The sequence below is a fragment of the Talpa europaea genome (genome assembly GCF_964194135.1).
Source record: "Talpa europaea genome assembly, chromosome: 14".
NCBI classification, from domain to species: Eukaryota; Metazoa; Chordata; class Mammalia; order Eulipotyphla; family Talpidae; genus Talpa; species Talpa europaea.
In genome coordinates this window covers 80,912,772-80,940,293 of record NC_140082.1, presented here as the reverse complement: position 1 = coordinate 80,940,293, position 27,522 = coordinate 80,912,772, and the positions used below count along the sequence as shown (strand labels likewise).

The 27,522-nt window shown below is 46.8% G+C and overlaps 1 protein-coding gene across 1 annotated transcript in view; it reads right to left on the bottom strand.

The window, feature by feature from the left end:
• The window catches only part of CHSY1 (chondroitin sulfate synthase 1), a gene marked incomplete at both ends in the record, with an annotated part of 56,332 nt that extends 33,158 nt beyond the window's left edge, over positions 1 to 23,174 (bottom strand). The window contains 2 exons of the mRNA XM_084254483.1: positions 6,738 to 7,233; positions 22,849 to 23,174. Coding sequence (XP_084110609.1) covers positions 6,738 to 7,233; positions 22,849 to 23,174 — 822 coding nt within the window. The remainder of the gene's footprint in view (positions 1 to 6,737; positions 7,234 to 22,848) is intronic.
• Between the last annotated feature and the right edge of the window lie 4,348 nt (positions 23,175 to 27,522).

The window sequence follows — 27,522 nt, the reverse complement described above, 5'->3', positions numbered from 1 at the left end:
GTTTGCAGTAATCCAGGGAATGTTCATGCAAGAAAAACAGTGAAGTTCTGGGGAAAACAGTGAGCTCTGTGACATTTTCACTTGCTCTATTTCCAGTGCCTGCTTTCCAGCAAACTCGTATCCTTGAAAACAGTGTACAATCACAGTGAAAACCAGCAGCGTGGCAGTCACTGGAGAGGGAAGAACAAGGGTAGAGCTCCTTAAAAGCCCCTTTCCCAGAGAACAGTCTACCTGACCGTTTAAGTGGGTCCCTGGAAGACCCCACTTGCAAGTCTGTCCTTATTTGACCTGACTCATTGCAAACAGCCTCCTGAGGGGAGAGAGAGTTATTTGTTTAAAACAGTCACAGGCAATTGTTGAATATCATGTTTCCTGAGGTGGGGGTTATGAGCTGGAACAAAGCATAGATAATCAAAAAGCTTAAAAAGAAAAGTTGGGAAATGAGCTTAGCATATACTCAGGAAAGACCTGAGAAGAACCCAAATTCTCACCAATGGTTAATCTGGAGCCCCTGTCCAAGCAGGAGGTAAGACAAAGGAAGAGCTGAAAAGCGCATGGCCAGTGCTGAAGCAAGCACCAGACAGAGTGTCTCGGCAAAGCAAGAATGGAAGATTTCTTAGTTCCCGACGTCTCGGTCTAACTACTAGCTGACCACTAAGCAAACCAAGAAGAAATTTTAATGGACACACACACAGACTTCACAGAATTAAGACTAAGGAGTCACCAAAAAAAAATTTTAAGACACCAGTTTCTAAAAAGACACCAAACAAGAGCAACATTAATAAGCCCTAGAGAGAGGGGCAGACGCTGACTTCCAAAGTTGCCCTTGTGTATGACTTAAAATGTCCCTTTTCCAACAAGAAATTATGAGATGTCCAAGGTGCAAAGAACTGGAAGGGAAAATTCACTACTGATTTGAACAAGCAGAAGAATGAATTAGCAAACCTGAAGAAAGGTCGCTGAGATTAATGTGTCTAAAAATCACATTTTAGGACATTAAAAAAGTCTCAAAAATAGAAAAAACTGGTATATGTTCGCCAACCATATGAAATGAAATCAGTAACACAGTAGCTGGTCTCACACTGCTCCGCTGACCGGTCTCACTTTTTCTTATTTTCACTTTCCCTTCATGTCCTTCCTCTCCCTGCTCATACAGTCTTTTCATTGTGGCCCCCCTTTTAGGGGTGCTAATTTACCCTTTCAGTCTATTGGGAACTTGGAAATTGAACCATCAAACTTACAAAACCAAAGAGTGAGGTTCAGAATAACATGAGAGGTTTGAAGAAAGAGGCACCCTCGTGCTCAGTCTTTGGAGCATCTATTTGAGTCATGTAGGGGCCTGCCTGGCTCTTGGCAGCCTGAGGAGAGAAGGCATCACTAGAACACAGATCAGCTCCAGGCAAACCAGCAGTTAAGAAACATTATTTCTTCTATTACTAAAGGGGGAGGGAAAGGCTTCTGATAAGAATGTTTAACATTCCTTTATAAGCCAGGAAGACCTTCCTATGTATTTTGCTGTAAACTCCATTTCCCCTGAGGATTGGCTTCTCATAAAAAGAACACCATTGATCATACCCTTCCTTGCATTGTTTTATACTTAATATCACAATGTTTTACATTTTTTCAACTACTTCATGGACATGCTTTACAGGAATAAGGTGCTTAAGGGAGGAAAAGAAGGCCATTCATAGTTCATTCTTCTTCGATAATATCCTACCAGTTCAGAGGGCACTGCTGGTGCCTTAATGATCCCTTAACAAATACTTACTGGCAACTCAGCAGCACAGCCGGTATGTCTTGGTATACTGGTTATCCCAAACAAGTTCTATGTATGTCAAGACAATAAGCCTTCAGGTTTAGGGTCAGTAGGAGAGGCAAGTGGTTAGAGGTTGGGTGGCAGATAGAAGTGGGGAGACTTACCCCTGTAAGCCCTTTGTCCCTTTGAATTTTTTTTTTTTTTAAATAGAGGCATGCTTTATTTATTTGTTTGCTGGTTTGTTTGTTTGTTTTGTTTATACAAGCACTGGGTACAGTCAGAAGTGCGGGAGGGTGAGAGAATTCACCAGAGCCAGAGCGGGGAGCAGAGCAGGCAGAAGGACCGAAGTACACTGCTGAGGGGAGCAGCGGCAGCAGGAGAGGTCTGCACGCCATGTGGGACCCTCCTCCGGTGGCCGGGGAGCAGCCGGGGATCGAACCGGCACTGCAGAGGCCGCGCGCAGTTTCGCAACCCAGCGCTCAACCGCTGCGCCACCGGGGAGGCCCATGTCCCTTTGAATTTTGAACCAGTTGACAGTATTAACTTTTTTAATTTCATGATTTTATTAAAAAGTATTTATTTATTTATTTATACATACAAGAGCTGGGGTGTAGGCCAGAGGGATAGGGGAGGAGAGAACTCACCAGAGACAGAGTGGGGAGCAGAACAGGTGGATTAACCAAAATACCCTGCTGAGGGGAGCAGCCAGCAAGACAGGAGAGGTCTGCTGCACCAAGTGGGTTAGCTCCCTTGCTGGGAATCATGCATTTTAGGGTACTTTTTAAAGATTTCTGTGAAATTAAAATAACTTCCAAATAAAATTTTTAATTGTCATGTAGTAATAACCACCAATAATAATCAAAACAAGCTTATGAATCAAACTGGATTTTGATTTGGACAGTTGTGTTCCTCATGAGTCATTTTAATATTAGTGTAATCGCAAGGCATTATTTCTACTTCAAAAAAAAATTATACCTTAAGGCTAGGTTTATAATAGAGCTAAATAAGTACTTTCCAAGACCTAAAGCTTAACTTAATTGTCTTTACTAAAAGACTCCACCTCAATAATTTCTCATAATGTGAGTCTTAATCAAGAAACTAGATTTACAGGAAGTTTAATAGAAGTTCCTCATCCACATGAAGGATTAACCTTGTCTAATGATACATCCTAATAATGACTTTGGTTAGAAGCACTTTTAAGTCAGACAGAAAAAAGGAAAAATAAAAATAAATCAAAGGCCTAATAAAATAACTGTTCTAAGAGATAGAATTCCTAAAAAATGTTGAAGAATGACATGTGAAAGGCAAAACTTGAAACTTACAGAAAAATTCTTATGACCCAAAGGAGAACAGTCTTCCTTAACACGCAAAAAACACAAACCATGGCAGGAAAAGACTGAAAAATTAAGACTACGCTTAAATTCACAATTTGCATATAATAAAAACAACACAATTAAAGTGAACAGACAAATCACATTGAAGGGAGGAGGGGGAAGATATTTTCCAGCCAAAGGAGGGTCCACGGGTACAACCCTTGGGGAGGACAGGTTCTGAGAAAAGCTCTGTGGCCTTAAGGCAGTTATAGAAACAACAATAAAACAAACCAAAAAATCCCAGGGACAAGGTCTTAGGTAGGGACAGAGAAGGAATCCTACCCCGCTCCAGATCCCTTTAGCTAATCAGGTCAACCACCAGGTGCAGCAAGTCTAAGAGGCTGCTCCAAGAATCCAGACAAGATGATTATGGAGCCCTTGCTTCAGGCCTTAGAAAATTTTGAGGATTATGTTATAGTAGGGGGGAAAATAGCCTGAAACTTGTCTCTCAGCCCCTTCAGCCCCAGGACAGTAGTTTCTAACTATAGCCAGGCACTAAGGCTAGGTGGAAGTTCTTGATCAACTCAAGATATTGGCTCTGCTCCTGTGGCCTAGCAGTGCTTAAGATACCACAGTTTGACAACAGCAAAGACAGATATGTTTTTAATTGGCTCTCAGTGGGCATCTCCTCTGCAATTCCGGCAGGGAGGCTAGGTTCTCAGAGATGGGGCAGCACAGAACATACCAAAATACACAAGGAATTATATATTTTAACCATAATGAAACAAGTGAAGGTATAACTACTTAAAGATGGGAAGAACTCAGTTTGCTTAAAACTGCATGAAATCCCCAGATTGCCTGCTGCAAACATCCATGACGACAGGGATCCTTCCTAGATCCAGCCAGCAATCAACTGCCTGAGGTTTGGGGTGGGGGAGGGAGGCACTCAGAGATTAGAGGGTTTATTCAGGTCACATTGCAATTTAAAATACATCTTTTATAATTAGAAATTTTAAAATAATTACATGAAAACCACTTCCTGTATATTTGAAATGTCTACTTCCCGGCAAGTTCAAACAGAAGAAATAGTGATTGCAAAAAACCACGAATAGCCAAAGCCCTACTGATGAAAACAAAGGAGAAAGGAGGCATCACACTTCCAAACTTCAAGCTATACTACAAAGCCATAATAATTAAACAGACACACAGACCAATGGAACGAAATAGCCCAGAAATAAAGCCACACTTATATGAAAAACTAATCTATGACAAATGAGCAAAGAATATGCAATGAACACGGACAATTTGTTCAATAAATGGTGCTGGGAAAACTGGACCTCCACATGCAAAAAGATGAAACTAGACCACTACCTCTCACCGTGCACAAAAATCAACTCAAAATGGATAAAGAACTGGACATAAGACCTGAAACCATAAAATATATAGAAGAAAATATAGGTAAAATGCTACAAGACAAACATCTCAATAACATCTTTAAAGACTCATCACCCAAAGCAGTGATAGTGAAGGCAAAGATAAACATCTGGGATTATATCAAACTGCAAAGCTTCTGTACAGCCAAAGAGACATTAACCAAAGCAGAGACACCCCACTGATTGGGAAAAAATCTTTGCACTCCATTCAACTGATAAGGGACTGATCACAAAGATATACAAAGTACTCACACAGCTCAACAAAAACAAAATAAACAATCCAGTCAAGAAATGGGCAGAAGAACTTAAAAGACATCTCTCCAACGAGGAAATGCAAATGGCTAACTGGCATATAAAAAATGTTCAACATCCCTTATCATCAGGGAAATGCAAATCAAAACCTACATTGCTGGTGGGAGTGCAAACTGGTCCAACCACTATGGAAAGCTGTCTGAAGGTTCCTCAGTCTACTGAAAATGGAGCTACCATATGACCTGACCCGGCAATTCCACTCCTAGGGATCTACCCAAAGGACACAAAAACATTGATTCAAAAGAACACCTGTACACCCATGTTTATTGCAGCACTATTTACAATAGGTAAAACCTGGAAACAACCCAAATGCCCAAGAATAGATGACTGGATCAAGAAGATGTGGTATATATACACAATGAATATTATTCAGCAATCAAAAAGATAAACTCATGCCATTCGCAGCAACGTGGATGGAGCTAGAAGGAATTATGCTCAGTAAAATAAGCCAGAAATAAAAAGAAAAATATCGGATGGTTTCACTTATAATGGGAATATAGAGGAACCAAATAAGACATCAGTGTAAAAATAACAGTAACAGTACAAAACACGACAAAGCAAAAACAGACAATTATAAACCAGAGACATCCTGCAGGGGAGGGTGAGGGTGATGGTGCACGGGTGCCTTGGGGAAGGAAATTCTATGGCAACTCAATCTGAGGGGTGGGGGGAAGCAAATATTGTTTAAAAATTAAAAAAAAAATTAAAAAATATATAGTGATTAGGAAATATTTAAAAGCAAGTCTGGAGAGACGGCAAGTACGGGCAAGAATGTGGTTTCCTCACCCAAGCACATTAGAGAATTAATTCAGAAGAAAAGCTAACCGTTTACATGAGAGTATTTTTTTCCTTGAGCAAAAAGCCTGGCATTTCCCTCCGCTCCTAACAACTATCAGTACTTTATCGATCTAAACACCACACAATTTTTTCCACTCTGACTAATACCAGATCCAGCAACTGCAGGCCAAGAGGCGCACCTCTGCCAATAAAAACAGAGAAGTTAAGGGGGCCTCCATGGCAGCGCAGCGGTTGGTGCCGGTTCGATCCCTGGCCGCCGGGCGAGGGTCCCACATGGCGCGCAGACTTCTCCTGCTGCCCGCTGCTCCCCTGAGCAGTGTACTTCGGTCCTTCTGCCTGCTCTGCTCCCCGCTCTGGCTCTGGTGAATTCTCACACCCTCCTGTGCTTCTGACTGTACCCAGTGCTTGTATAAATAAATAAATAAGTCTTAAAAAAAAAAAAAAAACAGAGAGGGGTCAAAAGGTAACTCATGTACTCTAGAACCACGAAAGAGAAAACATCGAGTAATGAAGCATCCTTGAAAAACTGCACTTCTGCATCACAGTAACTCAGGCTGCCCGCCAGCTGTTCTATTCCGAGAGGAGCCACCATATTGCAAACTCACTAATACAATAACTGCCTAAAGTCAAGGCTTAAAATAAATGCAAGGCCAAATGCTACCGGCGTTTTCTTTTACATCACTTCTCATTCTATGAATTCAGAACATGTCAGCTTCTAAACTGTGTGGGTCAGCATGACTTCATGAGCAAGGTCAGGTCTTTGGGACCACACGGACAGGAAAACCTCTTGCAGTCACATCCGTGGAGTTAGCAGACACCAGATCGGAGGAATTTTCTGGATAATCATGAAAACGATTGCTGTGACTTTCAGCAAGCTGGATCTTTTCTTTGAACCTCAAACACTATTATTTATTAATGAAAACAACAGAACAAAAGTATAGAAAGTATGTCCTAAAGGCAAAGAGAAAAGAGTGTAAGAGGAGATTCAAGTTAAAAAAACAACCCTCAAAATCAGGACTGTATAATCACTTAAATACCAGCTTTAGGCTCTGAAGTGGGTATTAGCACTCATTTCTCACAGCAGGTTAGCTACGACACAATAAACAATCTTATTTCTGCTCTCACCTCATAAGACCAGACGCACTGGACCCCCGCAAACCTCCGCACGCATCTCCCCACTTCGACGTCCTCGTGGGTGGTGTACATCTCCCGGAGGCACTTTCCAATGTGTGGCACCATCCTCCGCAGAACCTCCCGGCTCATGATCACCCCGGGCCCCCCCATGCAGAAGTTCTCGCCGGGCTCCAGGGCCAGTTTTCCCATTTCTCCTGTGGTGCCCAGTCCTGTCTGCCCAAGAAAGAGGGGTTCACTGCTATTCAAACTCCTCAGAAAATTCTCCAGACGATCTCCTTTGATGTAAACATCGTCGTCTGCTCTCATAAACCATTCGTACTTGTCCAAGTAGTGGTCATGCATGAACTTGAGCATCATGAAAGACTTCTTCTGGGGTGGGTAGGAGTCATCGACGCCCCGTAGTGGCACTATGGGAATTGGGATCGCTGTGTCCGAGCCCTCACTGGAGAAGAATTCGACCTTCCCGGGAATTGTCTTGGACCACGTTCTGGAATTAAAAACAAATGGTCAGTGAGAAAACAGTTTATTTCAAGCTTCGTATTCCCAGGAAGTCACATATCTGCTCTGGGTGAACCACCGCAGGTTCAAAAGAATGATAAAAAGCTATTTGATTGGCTTGCTCCCTAGAACAGAAGCCCACATTATCACATCGCAAAGCCAAACTAATTTTCGAAGGCGCCCCAATAAAAAAGAACAATGGGGTGTTAAAATATCTCCAGAGTAACTAGTCTTGGCTATGGCTCAAAACCAAACTGCCAGGGCACCAAGGTCTAGGTATCCAGGTTAATTTTATGATACTAGCAACTCCACACCTTCAAAGCCCTCTGCTCTATAAAACCAACAATAAAAGAATCAAATCATTTATTCAACATTTTCTTTGAATGCTGACCAAGTGCCAACAATCTGCTAGGCTGGAGGGAAGCAGCGATGAGTAATACACATTCCCGGACTTGAGCTGCTATCAGGAGCCGTATCTATCAGAACAGCTTCACGAGTGCACAGACTGTGATGCACTTAAACGAGTGTCTGAAAGACAGGTGTGCTGACCCGAAGAGAGAAACAAAGGATAAGCAGCAATCCCGCTGAGCACAAGGCTGAGACCACAGGGCGGGGTTGTGTGTGTGTGTGTGTGGGGGGGGGTGCTGTGAACGGCAGGAGAGCCCTGGAGATGGAGCCTAGATGTGATGAAAACCACCCTGATGAGGGCATGGAGGGATGCGGAGACAGCACCCTAAAAACCCAGGGTGGACCAGCAGCAGTGAGGGAGAGGTCCACAGTGGCCCAGACACGAGTGCACGGGACCACTCTTCCCACTGACAGGGGAGAGACAGGTCCCTGAGAAGGAAACAGGTAAATACTGCCACTGCTGGACTGAGGCAAGGCCAGCGGTGCACTATACCACCTTGATGCTTTGCTAGGAGAGTGGAAGTGGTCCAGCTACAAAAGCACTTATGCAGACAACATACAAAAAACACATCCTAAAGAATTAAATACATCATTTAATTTAGCCTGAAGAAAGATCAAGGCACAGTTCTAAGCAGTTTCCCCAATGTATTGTTATTTTAGTTAACCATTACAGTGCAAGTGAAGAGTGACTGGGAAGATCAATGCAAGTCCTCTGTATCTTTCATGTAAGCCTAGGAGAGAAATATCTGAAAAATATAGATGCCAATCTCTGGTGAAGAGGCACAGGAGCAGGGAAATAAGGGGCTGCAGACTGAATAAAAACAACTTTCCCTTTTTATTCTGTACACTTTATTTCTATAGAGGGGAAATCTTATTACATGTTTTTGGGAAAAAATGCTCAGTGTGACAAAATAGACATAAATCAACATTTACCGCTCTAACCCCCTTCTAAGTGTAACATCCAGCAGTGTGAAGCAGTCACTGTCCTGCCACCACTGGTCCTTCCTCGTCTCGCAAAACCGAAATGCCTAAGCAAGCATGTCACTTCTGTAATGTCAAAAACGTTCCACAATCAAGTACTTAAAAAATAATTACTGGCTTTACTTTTCTTCCTAACCCAAATATAAGGAGTATAAAATGACTGCAAATGTAGCAGAGGAAAAAAATTGACGGGACTGAGCTTTCTGCAAACATGCACTTACAAAGTCCAAGGATTCCATCGGTATCATTTTTCATCAAACCCACGATGTCGACAGTAAGATGCACCACTGTTTTACGTACCACAACAAAGGGAAAATAGTGGCCACATAACCATGTGATGCCAGCAACTGTGAAATGCTTTCAGAGGACGTGAAAAGGCGTGCATCTTAGCAGGAACGCGATGCGGTAGTTTACAATACTGGCTCTCCCTCAACGCCTGTGGATTCATGGACCAGTCACGCCACGGACAGAACTCTTAACAAAGAATTGGGTGCCCCTGAGGGGCTGCAGGCGCTGTACCAGGGACTCTTTCGTGGCACAAAGGAAATGCTCCTGAAGAAGCTCAGCAAGGGAAGCCCAATCATAGCAGGAACAGAGCCACTAGTTCACAGCTAAATCAAGTCCTCGCATGCAGATCACGTTCATTTACAAATGCCAACACACTGCAAATCACACACCCTCAAGGGAAGCTGAGCACACCCTTCTGACACAGTGTCACCTGCAGGAGAGGACTCCCCAGTCCTTAAATCTTTTAAGAAGTCACTGATGAGAAAGTTGGCCAGAATGACCCCATTCAAGTCAAGGACCCTGATTCCCTAAGTAGACATGATTTTTGTTTAGCACTCAACAATAACTCATGAAAATATAATTTCAGTGCTTGCCACGTAATAGAGTCAATACCACCCATTTACGTGAAAAGAGTGACTGAAAGATGCAGCATGTGCTGTGTGTGTAAAAAGGCAAGATCCGGCCTCCCTGGTGGCGTAGGGAGTTGAGCACAGCGCTGTGAAGCTGTCCGCAGCCTCTGCAGTACAGGTTCCATCCCCGCTGGCGGCGGAGAGGCCCACATGGCGCAGCAGACCTCTCCTGTCTCTCCCGCTGCTCCCCTCAGCAGTGTATTTCGTCAGTCTGCCTGTTCTGTTCCCCACTCTGTCTCTGGTGAATCCTCTCACCCTCCCGCACATCTGGCCTGTACCCCAGTTCTTACATAAATAAATAAATCTTAAAAAAAAAAAAAAAGTAAGATCATGTCTGCTTCTTATCTTGAGACAATCCAGGTCAGCTTCTCTTCACTCTCTTGAGCTCCCCATGACTCCTATGTGCAGAGGGAAACCAGTTTCATCCAGCCTCAATGAGGAGGCAATTGAGAAGTCAAGTTCAAAGGCACGCTAAAGTTAAAATATACTAACATATAGCGCTTCTGAAAAGCTAAATAGTCTGTATTATCTTACAAGTGATTTTTAAAAGATAGTGAATAAGACATTAAAATACTGAAGCACCCAAAGCCTAGGACTCAGGTAAGTGAGACAGCCCCTTCCTTCCACGGGACAACACACCAGAGTGACAACAGACAGCATGAGGGCAAAGAGCACCCAGCTCCTGCGGTGAGGATCCCAACTCCACTCAGGGCATGCGACTCTGTATAGACCAGAGATGATAAAAGTGCTTGCCTTAGAGATTTGTTGTGAGGGTTTAATGTCTAACCCGCTTTGAAGTCAACCCCGTATGCAGTTAAGGTATGCAGTTAAGTGTGACTTATCAGGGTAGACAGGAGTTTGCAAATCAAGCAAAATAAAAATAAGAAAAAAAAAAAAAACGAGGGTGACAGGAAAGTGGACTGAACTACAGCTACACACTGGAGGGGAGGTTTGCGGAAAGCCACTTCTTACATTTTTGGCTAAAAATCTGACACTCAAGCTACATATTGGAATTCTGTCTTACCATCAATTTCAGGCAACCCAAGGAGAGATATCTAACAAGATTTTAAACTTCACAGGTGTTTTCATTTAAAACATCAGACTCTTGGGGCCTCCCCTGTGGCACAGCGGTTGAGCACTGGGTTGCGAAGCTGCCCGCAGCCTCTGCAGCACCGGTTAGATCCCTGGCCGCTGGGCAAGGGTCCCACAGGGCTCGCAGACCTCTCCTGCTGCCCGCTGCTCCCCTCAGCAATGTACTTTGTCAGTCTGCCTGTTCTGCTCTCCACTCTGGCTCTGATGAATTCTCTCACCCTCCCGCGCTTCTCTCACCCTCCGGTGCTTGTATAAATAAATAATCTTTTAAAAAAATATAAAAAATAAAACACCAGACTCTTTCAGACTAGACAGAAGGCTAAAATTCATCTGCATCTGGCCCTGCCTTCTGTGCTCCCACCAGCCGGAGAAGCACTGAGGCACTGGCAGCACAGGCACTCATGCGACTAATGCCTAAACTAGGCTTGAGTGGTGTAATTTGCCCAAGAAGAGAAACCAATTAATTTTAAAAACAGACAATCTAACCTCAAACCATCCTTTAAAGCTTCTCTGCAGTTTTATGCTAACGCCACCCAATTATTATCTTTTCCTTTTTAGGTAACTCTAGGGGGTGAGGGGAGTCATGCTGCCCTTTTCTGTTCTAAATGGTGGTTTGAGGGAAATCTCTCAATAAGAAGTTTTTATAGATCTTAAGAAATTATGATCTTTTCATGTAGGGCCTAAAAATTCCAAAGTCAAAGAGTTCTGGAACATAAATTATGATTCACCTTCCTGAGAAGGGGGAGTGTGTTAATAATTTCAAAGCAGTGAAGGAAATGCTGCGGCAGGTCCTCCTTCCATAATATAAACAGGTCAAGTTCCTTAATTTTCATAAGCAAATGTCAACGTTGCCATCAACAGGTTTGTTACCAGGAACAAAGAGCTCTCACTTAATTGAAACCACAGAACACTTGTGAAGGTTCCGGCCAGAAAGCTCCACTTTCAATGGACTGATAAGCAACTGCTAGAGCACAGATAAGACAAATGAAATTGGAGCATGCCAAGGAGGCTTCCGTTCCTCCAGGCTTCTAACGCTGCCCCTCCACCAAGTTAAATCACAGTGCAGCTGGACAGCCAAGTGTGCTGAGTTAGGACGTAAAAGCAATATCCCCCATCTATTACTGTCATTTTAAGATAACTACATACATACCTCTCTGTACAAAACTGCATCTCAGCCTGACTGTTGCTGTGGATACATATACAGGTTTATGGGTAAGTCTTGAAAGCAAGCAATGGATACACTCATGCTGTGGATTATTACGGGAATAAAAGTACACATATAAAAATAACATACATACGACCCCAAAGCGCTTACTGTGGTTATTTTGGGAGGGAGGGTCAGAAAGATTTAATTTCCCTCATGTTTAATACATTTTCTAAATTTTCTGTAATGGATAGGTAGAATATGCAAAGAATTTTTTTTTTAAGCTGGGGGAAAGTGTTAAGCTAAGAAGTAGCCAAAGAAATAAACAGACTTGACAACAGAAAATTTTACTACTCTATCCAATGGACAAAAACTGAAAGAAAAATGAATTACCTTCTTTCATATTTTCTAAACTTTAATTGTTACATTAATTTTTACAAGTGAAGGGGAGATTTTCTGTGAGTTCTCCCCGAACCACCCCTATATGCCAATGTTAGCTGATGGTTCCAGTGATAAATTTGAAAGGACTCATCAAATCACCCCAGAATCTGGAATCAAGGAGAATATAGTTTCTCCCCTGTAGGGACTGACAGATAACAAGATTTAAGTGTGTATATTTATATTCTCCCTTAGTACAGAAAGGATTCAAGACTACTTAACCATATGTATACAGCATTAAAAAAAAATAAGGGCAGGCCTCTCTGGTGGCGCAAGGGGTTAAGCGTCAGCACTATGAAGCTATCCGCAGCTACAACAGCACGAGTTGGATCCCCAGCCAGGGAGCTACCCACATGGCACAGCAGACCTCTCCTGTCTCCCCTCAGCAGTGTATTTCAGTCTATCGGCCTGTTCTGTTCCCCGCTCTGTCTCTGGTGAATCCTCTCATCCCCACTGCTCTGGCCTGTACCCTAGCCCTTGTATGCATAAATAAATAAATCTTTAAAAAGGAGCAAAGGAAAACAGAGTAGGAAGGCCTGAGCAAAGGGAGAAGATATTTGCCTCTGCACCTGAGAGGCCGGGCATGGTGGGCAGCCCCCTGCCAAGTGCACAGCAAACACTTATCAACCAGGGACCCTGAGGAGATGCCAACTCAAACCAGGGAGCTCACGTGTCAGGCCTATTTGCCATCACATGCCCTCCATATCTGCTAACAGTGGGCCCAAAGTCAGCTCCCGGCCCTCCAGCAGGCAACCACAAGAAGTCACAAGATAGGGCCAGTCTGTCCAGGGTTAAGTGAAATAACAAGTCCAGGTTATTTCCCGACCCCCACCCCCACCCCCACCCCAAGGCGACTGAGGAGCAAGCAGGGCAACTATAGTGAGTGTCCCTACAGGACGTGCACTGTCATGGGGCAGCAGTCTTAGCTCATCATCCCAGAAAAGTGCCTGGAAGACAGTTTTGTGCTGCCACAGGGGCATCCAGGGGCTTAAAGCTGATCAGGCTTTGGGAAAACATCCAGATGCTCCAAGATTACCAGTGATGACTCTGGGGGGCTGGCAGCATGACCCCCAGCAGGACGCTGTAAGCAGGGCTCAGCCACCATCTCCATCCTCCCTCTGGCATGGCCACGCACTCAGCTGCAATTTCCCCCTTCGGTTGACGTGGTTTCCGCATTTGTGGCTTCCTCTTTTAAAATCTTTAACTGTCTCACCGTTAAAGATGTTAACACTTGTGACGTGAGCAATCTCACAGTCCTTTTGGAATTAGGTGGGGAAATACAACAGATCACAAAGGCTGGGGAAAAATTTTAAGAAAGAAATCAAATTATACTCTTAACCGTTTAACAGAACACACTTAAGATGAAAGCAAGCGTTCAAGAGCTTTTTTCTCCCCCTCAATAAAGCTGTTGGTGGGTGGATTACAGCTTCTTACTCCACACCGGCCTGGGCAATAGCCCAGAAGGAGGTTCTGGGGTATTAAGAGCTAATAGCAACCTGCCCTGGAGCCCTGGTTCAGCGTAAACAATAGGAATACTCCTGCGTGGAGACCACAAATACACCCTCTTTGAAACATAAGCGTAAAAGTTTGGAGTGCGAGTGTCAGAGGCAAATTCTGATGTCATGATACCTTTTCAAAGCTTTCAGTGCTGGAAGCATTTGTATTTTGCTGTTGTCCACATGAAAGCTCCAAAATACAACTACTTAATCTGGAATGAACGCCTTCAAGTCTAATTCTAAGCAACACTGTCTCAGGCTGCTCAGGCCAAACCTCCGCGTTACTCTGCCCGCTTTCACTTTCGGGCACCAAGCCCATCGACAGGTACCCTTCACTGAACAGTTACAGAGGGCGGGGCACTGGGCGGGGGCATGCAGGGAGACCTTATGACAACTACACAGATGTGTGGGGTGTTGTTACCTACATCTTACAGATGAGGAGACTGAGGCTCAGGGAAAGGTCAGAATTTGCCCAAGATCATGATGCTAACAAAGGTCCGAGTCAGAATGCAAACAGGCCTGCCTCTCCAGCCTCCCGGAGCCCGCCTCCTGGCTTTCATCCTGAACACTTACTTCTCAGGTTATCACCCACTGTAGCTTTTGCAGTCTCCGCTCCCCTGATAAGGCTGAGGAAACAGATAAGGAGAACAGCCTTACACCCACTTCAGCCACTTCCACCCACCTCAGTGGAGAACAGGCCTGTCAAGGACACCTCCTTAGAGTTTCGGCTGGATTTAAGTGAAGGTCAGAAGACTTTGTGAAACCCTCACTCTCGGGGTATCTTTGCTACTCCAAGCCTGGCCTATCATTTTCCAGCATAAGATCAAAAACATACAGAAGAAAGTTTAACACAAAAGGTGGCCTTTGCACCATGGTTCAACTTACAAAGCAATCATTTTAATGGCACTAATATCTGCATCTTCAATAATCTTCAGGCTTTCGGTTGATTAGCCCTAAAGTGACATCAAATTGAGGCAGACTGTACCTTATTTTTAATCATCCACAAAAAACATATTTGGCTATAGAACAAGTACCAGAGCTATGTTTTAGAAATGACAGTGAATTAAGGCAAGACAATCAACAGCTCTAATAATTTTAGACTGTCACGAAGTTTCTTGTTAGAACCACAAGCCAAGAAAGACATCGACAACAGCTGGAATCACCTAATATTCACATTAATATATGGAATCCAGGGCCCTCACATTAAAAATGCCATCACCTATGACTTCCCCAAATATCAGCCTGAAGAATGAAGATTCAGGCACTGAAGGAAATATAGTAACCAAATAAATGTGTTTACCCCTAGATAAGAGGATTAACTGTCACCAAAACTGTCCCTTGGAAACAGGATTAACTGTCAGTGAAACAGAAATGACCCCTGACTTCAGCCCCAGGAAGCAAGAGGTCAACTTGCCTCCTGCAACCAGCAAGTCTCAACACCCTCAATTAACATGCTCAAAACTGCAGTCATCTCCTCCCAAGAACCGTCGTGGTGTCATCATCTTTTGCTGGAGCTCTGTAACTTTATTATAAAACAACTGCTTGCTGAAAATGCAGAAAAGTACCAAGAGTATGAAAAGCCATTCAACACTGTGGTACACATTCTTTCACACTTTCTATGCTATACAAACATGTAAGTCTATTTTGTGTCATTTCACACAAAAGTGGCTTCATACTGTGTATAATGCTTCTTTATAACCGCTCTCCTCTCTTCATTTCATAAGCATATTTCAGCCACCCCACAATTTATGACTAGAGAGCCCCAGTATAAGATCCATCAGGGCAATCACCAAGTCCACAGCTTATAACACAGGAGCGTGGGGACTTTTCTTGAGACCTTCCTAAATCAGTGCAGCCCCCATTCTTTTGTCACCCCACAGTGACTGGCTTAAGAACTTGGAGAGCCTTCATAAATATCAGCACTCGTTTCCTTTCCTAGATGATACACTCTGTAGGGACGGTATTAGCAATCAATTTTTAATAAACAGCAGCTTAATTAATGGGCCAGGAAAAGGGACCTGCCATGTGATGAACACACAGTCATGTATCACCAACCCTCTTACTGACCACCACAGGTATCCCTGGAATATTCTGCCTGAGGGCATCAAGATCGTGTGCCTTGACACATGGGATGGTGAACTCATTTTCAGAATCACACTTTCACCAGTCGTCTTATACAGGTGATCCGTAACTGGAAATGAGATGTACTCCCCCAGTTCACCTACAGGTTGCTTGGGCTATGAAGGTTTTCAGTATATTTTTGCCAAACTGAATTCCACCTGGAAAGCAAGCTTCGTTCTCAACTATTTCTCAGCAAACATGGTTTCACCAAGTCCCAGAAAGAATGACAGCAACTCTGAGATTTGCCAGTTGAGGCTGGTGAAAGGAACAGGCTGGCTTCATCTAAGGAAGCAGGAGACTGTTAACTGGCATAGTAACATCTTGCCATGAGATTACTGTCACTCAAGCTAGTGCTTCTCAAAATTTTCTCTCCACAATTCCCTGCAGAATGATGCTAATCTTTGAAGGTGCTTTTTATCACTCCTTGGGCAAAGAAGAGAAACCTTCCACCTCTGAGAAAGTAAAGAAAGGACAAGGGAGCTAAGAATAAAGACAAATAAAAGGTGTTAGGTTAGTTTTCTGGGCATTAAAATGTACTGAAAAGCTAAGTATGCGTGCTTTTCTTTTTTTTTTAAATCAAACTGCTGATTAATAAAGTAAATAGCATCAAAACTCTTCCAGCAAAACCAGGTTAAGTGCAGCCAAGAAATGTTTGAAACAAGATTAACAAAGGGGAACTTGTCTGCCGGATATTAAAATATTATTCAAAACTTCAATAATTTCAACGGGTGGTACTGGCACAAGAACAGACAGAAAGATCAATGGAACAAAACAGGAAGTCCAAAAGCATACCCAGGGATTCTGAGTATGAAGATGGCATTTCAAGTTGGTAGAGAAACAGGAGCTTATTCAACAGATGGTGCCAAGACAATGTACTATTTGGGTGTAAAATGAGGTTTGAGATGATTCCTACCCTTTCCAGAATTAGAAAAAAATGTTATTCACAAATATCTCTCCAGGCACTAACTTTCTGAGCTGGGGGGGAGGGGAGGGGGAGGAAAAAGGAAGAGCCTTAAAATCAGAATGGAAAAGTCTGAACTTCATGGACTGTTGTGACAGGAACTTTGTTGCCATTTTGCTGCAGAAAGGTAATGAGGGATAGCAGTCATGGAGCAGGTTTGCAAGGCAAGACTCTGCTACTTGAGCAGAAGTTCTTGTGCCATTTATCAAAAACACACGGGCTAGTCAAAGCTGGTTACGTGATAATGTTATGAGGAGTAAGGTCCGAAGGGTGGGACAGGAATGGAGGACAAAGTTTTACAAGGGACAGGGTAGGGGACATAGTGACTGTGCGTCAAGAGCCACTTGCGTCAGCGAAGTATCTGATGCTATCACCGGCAGTTATGCCAAGACCACCACGGAGACAGTCATGTAATCAGGTCAACAACACCTAGGCGTCCCCGGGCGTGTCTTATCATACGGGCTATAGGCCATAGGTAGTCAAGGAATTCTCTGCCTTGACTTGGAGATAGCAAAGAGGTCACAGTTGCCCTTGAGCGGCCAGCGAGTAGCCAGCTCATAGGACTTCTATCAAACAACATAACTGCAGGAAAAAAATATGAATTGCACTTAGTCACACAAGACACGAGGAACCAGGGGTGCTGGTCATCTGTCACTAACCAGCACAGTTAATGACTGGAGGAATCACAGTAGCATTTTAATGACAAATGACCTAGAACACAACACTTTGCAGATGAGTCAAAACCAATTTTATTTGTAGAACCCCAGCTACCCAGAGCAGTGAGGTAATTCACTTCAGATGTCAATCTCTTAATTCCTTTAAAAATGCATCACATTTATGAACATAAGGAAACACAGGTGTCTGAGTGTTTTCTTAAAACTTGTACTAAGGCTGGAGCACCCTGGAAGAGAAGAGGCAACGATGGGGCACATTTAGGCCACTAACAGCCTGGCCTCCAGCTACCATCGTATTGCCAAGATGTCACTTTCCAACTAGCTGACTCTGGACAGGCTGGATGTGAAGGGGAAGCAGGCTGTCATGGGGTGGGCCTCGCTGTTCCTCTGAACATGACCAGCTAACAAACTACTGGAGGATCAACACTGCCACCCCAAGCATCAAATCATGTGTGGACATTGGGGCCAACTGGTTGTTTTCAGGCGTCACCCGGGTGGGCCGGATGGTGTCCCCATGCCTGACAAGTCCTCCTCAGAGCCAGCTGCCGTAGGATTTAAGTCTCTGCTCCACAAGGATGGTTTGTCCTTGAAGGACTGGGTGAGCCCCGGCAGTGAAGAAAATCTGAGCTGACCCCGCTGGTGGGTCTGTCATCCTGCTGGAGAACCTCCCTTTCATGTGGAAGCAGCGGCAAAGGGAAAAGATGCTTCTGGAAATAGGTTAAAGTTGAGCCAGCTAAAGTAGAGGCCTTCCAAGCTTCCCTTTCCAACCAAGGGGATGTCTACACCAATGACACTTTTGGCACTGCTCACCAAGCCCATAGCTCCCTGTGGGAGCCAATCTGCCACCAAAGGCTGGAGGCTTTTTGATAAAGGAGCTGAGCTACTTGGCCAAGACCTCGGAGAGCCCAGAGCAACCCTTCCTTGTCAATCATATGGTGGACAAAGTCCACCAAAAATATGGTGGTGAAATGGATTTTGCCTTCCTTAAGGTGCTCAACAACATGGAGACCGATTGGCATGTCTGTCTGATGAGCGAGCAAAGTTAAAGATCTTATGTCCAAAGCTGAAAAGTACAGCGTGAAGATCACCTTCCTTGTCTGTTGACTTTGTCACTGCTGACAAGTTTGAGGAGAATGCCATGACCAGCTAGGTCGTCACGGTTACTGGCAGAGCCGACTGGGCTTGAACTGTGGTCCTGAGAGCAGTAAGAAGTATGCTGGGGCTGCTGCTAAGCAGACTGTGTGGACTGGGCCACTGGGCCAATCTGAGTGGGAGATTTTTGCCTGAGGATTTTTGCCTGAAAGCCCCTTCCAGGGGTTGCCTCACTGTCACAGCGATGGAGACGCTGCTGTCTGCTGTGCCAAACAGAACAGGAGAGTCATGTCAGCCATGTGAGCTCTGGGGGTGGAGCCAGTTCAAGTTGCTGGAAGGTAAAGTCCTTGGCGGGGTGGACACCACATCAGCTTAGTGCTTTATCTTCACTCAGCACTAAAATTATCCCCCAATCAAGATCCAGGTAGTTGGCCAAGAGATGTAGTGCCAGGAACCCTGAAGAGCTGCACAGCACCTCAGCTCATCTTTACCACACCCTGGATTTGCCTCCATTCTTCAAGATGCTGTGCCATCTCTCAGCAACTAACCACTGCGCTTTCTAGTATGTGTAAATTTCTAATTTTTGCCCATAAAAGAAAGCAAGATGTGTCGGTTCCCTTTTTGAAGTGGATCATTCTGATTATCTTTGTGCCTCACTAATCAGCATGGAAACAAGATGAAATTCTAGCTAGTTGTGGATTTGGGGTGGATTCAAAGTTGGTGATACATGAAACAATCGAAGTGTCCACTGAAAGTGGGGGGAGGTAATTGTTTCATGAGAAAAGAGATCTCTGTTTTTGTTGCCCCACCTCCATCCACCTCCTACCCCTCATCTAGTCTTCCCCATCTCAGTAATTGTCAGAAGCACCCATCCTGTCATTCAAGGCACCATCTGAAAGGCCCTCAGGGAATCCTGTTTACCCCAGGTAGGCAGAGATCCTGGAGTCGGCCACTCGCTCCATCTCCACTGCTAACACACCAGTCCCAGTCACCCCATCTCCACCTGCACCGCCTCTAAGAATCTCCTTGCTTCCCTGCAACCCATTTTCCACACAATAAGCAGAAATTACTTTTTTACAACATAGTACAATCACCTCTTTGCTGCATAAACCTGCAAAGACTTCCTAATTCACTAGAACCAAATTCCACAAGACTGGACGCCATCAGGCTCCACCCTCTTCCTTCGACTGGCCTTCGGTTTCCTTTCCAAACTGGCTGTCGCCCTGGGATTCACCAGGTCTCCCCTCTGCCTTGTGGCTCATCACAAGGCACACGCCAACCCACACACCAAGCACACTGTGGGAGGAAGTCTTCCCTGATCACCTAATAGAGAGGACGCCGCGCCACCTTGTCCTCACCCTGTCCTGTGTCAGCACTCCTCACTGAAAGCCTTTCCAGTGTCTGTCCCTCCCACCGGGAAAGAAGCTCCATGAGAACATGCATCTTCACAGCTGTGTCCCCACCACTCCGTCTGAACCCAGAGAGGCCATGTATGTGTTTGTCAACAAAGGAATGAATTCTAAGTTTATCAACAGTTTGATGAACCAGAATCACTCCTGTGAAATTAACAGCTATAGTGTCTACGCAGGGCTTATGGAAGAAGTTCACCCTGGCCGGTCTCTGATCTGCTGCACTTCAAGTTTTGCTCTGCCTGCTTTTTAAAAATCTGTGTCTCGCCTGCCATCAGCTGTCACAGCACTGCTAAGATCTCATGGCGCCCTCTCCCCAGGCAGATGGCGGGCTGGAAATGATGCGGCTGTTCCATTATTAAAGTGCAGCCACTGTAGCACACACTGATGTATCTCCTTGAATTTTACAAAAGCTTTTTTTGGCTCCTTTCTGGATCTCAAGTCAGTCATCAGAAAGGCACGCTTAATAGTAACCAGTCCTCAGAACTAAACTTTGCCATTTTCAACATTTCAAATATACATTAGTGCTAAATGCTATTTTTTAATAGTAACTTCTAGAAATTTCTTACTAAAAATGCTGGCATCGCCTTCGACCCGTAAGCCAAACAACTTTAAAGACTAGAAACAAAGAATTGCCTTTTAGGGGAAATGTAAAAGTCAAATCAGACTTCTACCCTGTGCTAGAAGATCCAAGCTGACTTTTATGCTGTGCATGAAATTTCCAATTTAAAAGCTGACTGCAGACTTTTGGCCCAGGCTGTAGAGGACAGCAAAGCCATAATCATAAGTTACACCCTATACCTTCCATCCTGATTCAGGCCTCCCCCCAAAGTTCCTTAAGGCTAAAATCATCTTCTACATCTCCAGCAGTCATCTCCTAAACACAGGGTTGACAGACTGAGAAGGCAGGAGGCAGAGAAGTTCCACCCTTAGGCTCCAAAGTGAAGTGACCTAAGATTAGAGAGATAAAAGAAGGGACATTTGGGAAAGACAGAAGGAGTGGGATAGGATACAATGATTCCTGGAAAGGATTCTCCTTTATCAGGAAGACAGAGTTGTCACAAAGAGAGAACACAGGCCAGAGGGCAAAGCCTAGTTTCTCTACTTCTAACTGCCAGAAAGTAAAGCAGCAGTAACATAAAAGTCTACATCCAAAAGAGGACATAGGAGGACTTGGAAAGGAGGTCAAAAGTAAGCACATCAGGTTTGAAATTCAGGAAAAGACCATTAAAGTCTTTAGGTATAAAGGAGTATAAAGGAGTATAAAGGTATAAAGGAGTTCTACCTTGCAATACATTTTCTGGGTAATTCTGGAGTAATAGGACCCCTACTGGTCTGTATATACTGATTTGTGAAAATGTATTATGTATGTGGGGGTAGGGGGGTGGGCAAAGAGTCACAAATCTATTTGCACAAACTGTCTTGATAAGCTTGTCCCCAAAGTTGTGACTTCATAGGTTTTGCCACCAAATTGCAGTCACATGGCTTTCCTTTCAAAATCACGCTATAAACAGTGTATCCAATCCATCCTCAATTTCTGAAGTGGATGTTTTCTGATCCCAAAAGTAATTCCAGGAAAGTCACAGTTCATCTGGGAGCAAACCTCGATCTGCAGGTTCTCATGTCCCTAAATTAATTTACCCCACCTGCATCCTACGCTTTTCAGTCACTTGGGATACTTCCTGGCAGAACCTGGGCTCTGGACTTAACCAATATCTAATGGGAACACACAGAAATGGGGGCCAACACACTGAAAGGCCACATTCTCTACCGCTTGTTCACCTTTCTCAATCCTTTACTTCCTCTCCTAGAGGAACAGAGGTCTGTATATGCTTCTCCCCAAACAGCCAACCCCTGCAGATTTAGGCCAGGACCAGATTTAAAGACTGAAGTTATAAATGAAGAGCTCACTTGGCCTTGCTCAGCACTGACTGCCCTAACAGTTCCTTCCCGGAGGCCCTCCATCTAGATGAATGTGAAGCCTCGCCCACAGTAAGCATCTCTGCATTTCATGCATGCTAGGCTCCCAACAAATCCCTTTATTGAACCTACACCCCCTCCTTCTACTTCAAATTCACTCCAATACAAACCTGCCATTCGAAAATCATCTCCCTTCAAAAAGACTACTTTAACTAATCCCTTTGTTAATCCTCAAAGGATTCCAGCCACTCTTCTGACTCATGCGGCCAAGGAGAGGGCCAGATGCAGGATAGCACACATTCATCACTAAACTGAGCTAGTTAACGCAGGAATGCAGTTTTCCACAAATCTACCAAAGGCCAAGAACTGCTTTCCCAAAGGTTCTCTTTCCATTTCCTCAACACACAGGTGTGGTCGAGCGTGCAGTGGGGCGCCCCTTTTATTTACAAGACTGCCCCCGCCAGGGAAGCCTCCACCGGTGAGATCTACACGTAATGCTAGAAAAGGACTCTAACCAGATGAGTCGATGCCAGCTCTAGTTCTGCAAAGGTGCTTAGTTCAAAGAATCACACCTATCACGGCCACCACTGGCACAGATATGCTGAGTTCTCTGACAACCTCAAGAAAGAGATCGTCAGGTCCATTTCTAAAAAGAGAGAACCTGGACATGGGCAGTGAGGCGCAGAAAGTCGGAGTGAGAACCACACCCTGGGGTGCCACCCTGGTCCCTTCGGACTCCAAAGCCCGGACTCTCGAGCACGGCGCTCACCACCCCGCCTCCGACCTGACCTCTGCCGCCAGCGCTGGCCATCACCCGAGGGACATCCCGATGGCACGGATGCCCTGGCGCCTCCGGTGGTCTGGGAAGCGGGCGGGGAGTGCGCCACCGGCGGGCAGCCCGTGGGGATGCCGGGCGCAAGGAGGGGCGGCGCCCGGGGCGCAGGGGCTCACCTGTAAGCGGCCACGGCGCGGGTCTGCAGGTATTTCTGGGCGGTCATGACTCCCACGAAGAGAAAGTTCCTGTCGCGCTGGCCGCCGTCTGGGGCCGGGCCGCGCTGCCAAGGATGCTCCCCGCGAGCATCGCCGCGCGCCCCGCCGGCTTGGGAAGAAGCCGCGGCCGCCTGGCCCGGCCGGCAGCCCTCGAGGCTGGCGCGGCGCCGCGGGCCCGCTCGCTTCAGCTCGGAGGCGCGGGGCAGCACGAGCCGCGAGGCCAGCACGAAGCCCAGCACGAGCCCGAGCAGCACGCTGAGCCAGGCGCGCCGGCCACGCGCGGCCATGCCCGCGCCGCTCCGCCCGCCGGGCCGCCGCCGCCGCCGCCGCCGCTCTGCGCGCCCTCAGCCCGCCGCCCCCGCCCGCGGAGGCCAGCCCGCCCTAGAGCCGCGAGGCCCGGCCCGGGCCGCGCCGCGGCCGCCGCGGGCCCGCCGCACCCATGGCGGCCCCCGAGCCGCCCGCAGGCCCCGCGCCGGCGCTTTGTTCCGCACGCCCGCCCCGCGCGCCGCGGCCTGCGCCTTTAAGACGGGACCATGCCCGGCGCGCGCCGGCCGACGCTCGGGCGCGACGCGGCGGCGGCTCCTCCCGCGCGCGCGCGGGGGCGCGGGGCCAGCGCGACGGCGACGGCTGTGGCGGCCGAGTCCGGGCCTCGGCCGCGCCCGGCCCGCGTCCCCCCGCCGCTGCGGCTCCGCTCGCGCTGCGCCCTGCCCCGTCCTCTTCGTGGCCGGCGCCGCCGCCGCAGCTGCACATCCTCCGGCTTAGCTCGCCATGGCCACAGGCGCCCCTCACGTCACGCACGGCGCGTTTTGAAGCGGCCCCGGCGGCGGCGGCGCGTGGCCCCTCTCGGGATCCGTCCGCGCCGCGCGATTGGCGCAGAAGTGAATGGGGGGCGGTTCACGTGGCCGAAGTTGCACCGAAAAAAAAAAAAATCTCTCCCGGCGCGGGCGGCGCCCGACCCGCCCCGCTGCGCCCCGCCCGCGCGGTCTGCGGCGGGGCCGGCCGGCCCGGGGGGCGTGAGGCCCGGGCGGCGGCGGGGGGCCCGGCTGGGTGCCCAAGGGACCCCGCGCCTGCTGGACAGGGCACCCCGTTATCCGCCCGGCGACCACGCCCCCCGCCGCCCGGCGGCCCCGGCGCTGCAGGGGGCGCGGCTGGGGGAGGCTGGTGAAGGGGCTTCGCGGTCCCCCGACTCTCCGTAGACGGCTGGGCCCTCCGGCGTGGACTGTCCTCAGATAAACCCCAGTGTCCACGCCCCGGCCTCCGCCGGGCGGACCTCGCCCTCCACCGTCCCCGCGTCCCCCCGAGTCACACTGTAGCTTTGTTCCCGCCGCGCAGCGGGCAGGAGCGAGCACGTATAGAATAAACAGTGCAGGAGCCGTTGGAGACGTGCATGCTTGGGGAGTGAACCATGAATTCAGTTACCTGTTCCCTGTGTGCCTGTCTCTAGTTTCTAAACTTAAAAAAAAAAAAAAAAAAAAAAAAACCAAACACCATATTTAATATCCAAGCTCCCAACAGTACTAGCATTTAATGGGTTTTGAAGAAATGGTGGGTGAGGTTAAGATTCTGCATGATAGACACCACTCTGGGGGGGACATTCTATGTGGGCAAAGAGTTGGTGGGTACCCCTAATCTAAATCTTTATCGGTATTTTAATAGTCCATTTAGAAAAGTGCCATGGGTTTCTGAAGACAGGTTTTAGGACTTGACTCTCCTGCAAGGGATTTTAAATTGCATGCATGTCCTCTAAAAAAAAAAAAAAAAAAAAAAGCTCAGCTAAGGAAAACACCCATACAACAAATGTTTGTATAGAGTAAATAGTGGTCTCTTTACTTTGTCGCCAATATATTGGAGTTTTCTAACGAAACTCCTGAAAAGCATTTTTCCAGGGCCCGAGAGGTGCCCTTCATTTAGTCTAATGGACCCGGGAATTAGGCGCAGCAAGTAAGCATGCTTGGGGAACCCTGGGCTCCTTTTTCATTGTGAATATGACCAGGTGATTGAAACGTTAGACAATGTAAAGTGCCAAGTTGTGGGAGCCACAAACACCATTTCTCCAGCTGAATGGTGATCACTCTTGTTTATTCTTTGGATGTTACCACTTTCTTTGGCACTTGTGATTTCTGTCAAAAATAGTTCATTACCCACCTTCCCACAGGCTCCCTCCCTAAGAGGTAATCCACATCCAAAAATAAAATACTCATTATGCAGTGAATACAGGATTCCAACAGTGGTCTTGGGAAAAAATACAGCATGCACAACCATGAATTACAGGCTGGAAAACCATCCATAGGGGGTTCCAGTAAGACCATAAGCCACAAATGCCTAGCAGTCACCAGATCCCCCAAATCCAGTGACAGCCCCATAATTCACAATGATTTCCATAAAGCACAAATCTGGCAAGATACAGATACTCAATCTCATTAACCTGCTTAAAATTCTCTATCTAAAACCCAAACACAAGTACGGAAATGAGGGATGGGAATTGCCACTCCACAGAGCAGCAGCATTGGGAATGGCAAGGGGTATAAGAGAGATTACTCCTTCCAGGAGAAATCTGGGAGGACAACACCAAGTCAGCACAGCCCCAATGCAACAGCAATCTGACATTTATTTGGAATCAAGTTCAGAGAAGGCGGGCTGTCGGATCCCCGGCCCTCTTTGTTCACTGGGCTGCTGTATTGATGCCCAGAGTTCCTACTGGTCAAGCTAAAAGCACAGTCAGGCAGGGAACCTCTCACTGAAGGCAACCGTCCTGGTAGGAGGAACATACTGGAAACCAGTATCTGCTGAAAACAGCTGGCAGATATCATGGCTAGATTAGCAAAATCAGTTAGAATGCCTTACTTGTAAAGATCAGCAGAAAGTTAGATAAGAATAGGGAATAGAGGGCCTCCCTGGTGTCACTAGGGTTAAGACGCAACCTATGAAGCCATCTGCAGCCACTGCAGCACGAGTTCTGTCCCTGGCCAGGGAGCTACCCACATGGCACAGCAGACCTCTCCTGTCTCCCCGCTGCTCCCCTCAGCAGTGTATTTCAGTCAGTCTGCCTGTTCTGTTCCCCTGGTGAACTCTGTCTCTGCTGAATCCTCTCACCCCCCCACACCTCTGAACTGTACCCCAATTCTTGCATACATAAATAAATAAAACTTTAAAAAAAAAAAGAATAGGGAATAGAGACAGTAAGCTTCCATTAGCACGAACCATGGAGCCCCCCAGGCTATAGTCCCTGGCCGTCCCACCCTAGTTTGCATCAGACAATGCCTCCCTGATCTCTATGCCTGATAATACTCCCCTACGCATGCACATTCCTTCACGTAGTTGCCACCTTCTCTGACCCTGGTTCTAAATACACAGGACACTGCCCATGGATGGGGCTGCACTGTCACTGTGTAGTCCCTCCAGGCTTCTCATTGCTCCACGGGGACTTTGAGTGATCTGTCTCGACCCGCGCCACTCCCAGCGCTGCCACCATGTGAGGCAACAGTGGGCAAGCACATGGGGATGCTTGTCGGGGATGCCTCGTTGTCTGGCACAAGCTAGGGTGGTGTGACTTAGGGCTATTGCCTGGGGGCCGCTACAGTTCCTACTAATCAAAGCTTACTGCCTATATTTCCTATCCTTATCTAATTTTCTGCTAATCTTCACAAGATAGTCTAGCTGATATTGCTAATCTGGACATAATATCAATTGGCCTGCTGTTTTCAGCAGATCATACTGGTTTTCCAGTATGTTCCTCATACCAGGACTTTTTTCCTTGGTGAGAGGCCCCCTGCCTGCCTGACATTTAGTGACCAGCAGGAACTCTGGGCATCAAGACAACGGCACGGCACGGAGATCCAGGAGGGCCAGGGATCCCACAGGGAAAGGACATTTTGAGGATGCTATAGGTCTTCTACTCAATTCCCAGGTTCCCAGGACCTAGGCCACTCCTGCCTTATCTGCAGAGCCAATGGGAGTGTTTCTTTCATGACAGACTTCCCTGTTCTCCATAAAGGCTTAGCACAAAAGTTTAGAGCATCAAGGACAAGGGAGACCACAATACAGTGATGTCCTTCTAGGGAAAGGAGAGGTGTCAGGTTACAGGTAGGGGCGGGGGTCGGAAGGCTAAGAGGGAAGCCCCGGTCTGCAGAAGGTGGCCGGGAGGTCAGGACTGGGGCAGGGGCCTCCTCCCAAGGGCAAATTGGGGAAGGGGAGGGGAACAGGATGGTTCAGTGGAAGCAGTTCTCCTGGGAAGTGATACCATCATTTCAGGTTTTCAGGCCTAGTTTCCCAGCCAGGAACAGATCCCAGGCTGCATTGGCAGCGCTGAGCCTCAGCCGCTGGACCACCACGCATTGGTATCTCACGAAGCCGCAGCTTAGAGAAAGAAAAAGTTTATTGAGGAGAAAAGGGACAGAAATAAAGTGGAACTCCCAGGCCGGTGAATCCAGGCCAGGGAGGAGCAAGGAAGCCGAAATAAAGTCGTGCCTCAGGGAACACAGACCTTCTTTCCCTGATTATTCTAAAGCCCACCAGTCTCTTTGAGATTGGTTAGTCCTCAGTGGTCTCACTCATTGCCTTAATGTTCCTGTGGCCAGAACTGTCTCTGTGTCCCAGCCCTTATCTTAGCATACCTTTATCATCCTTGTTCCAGAA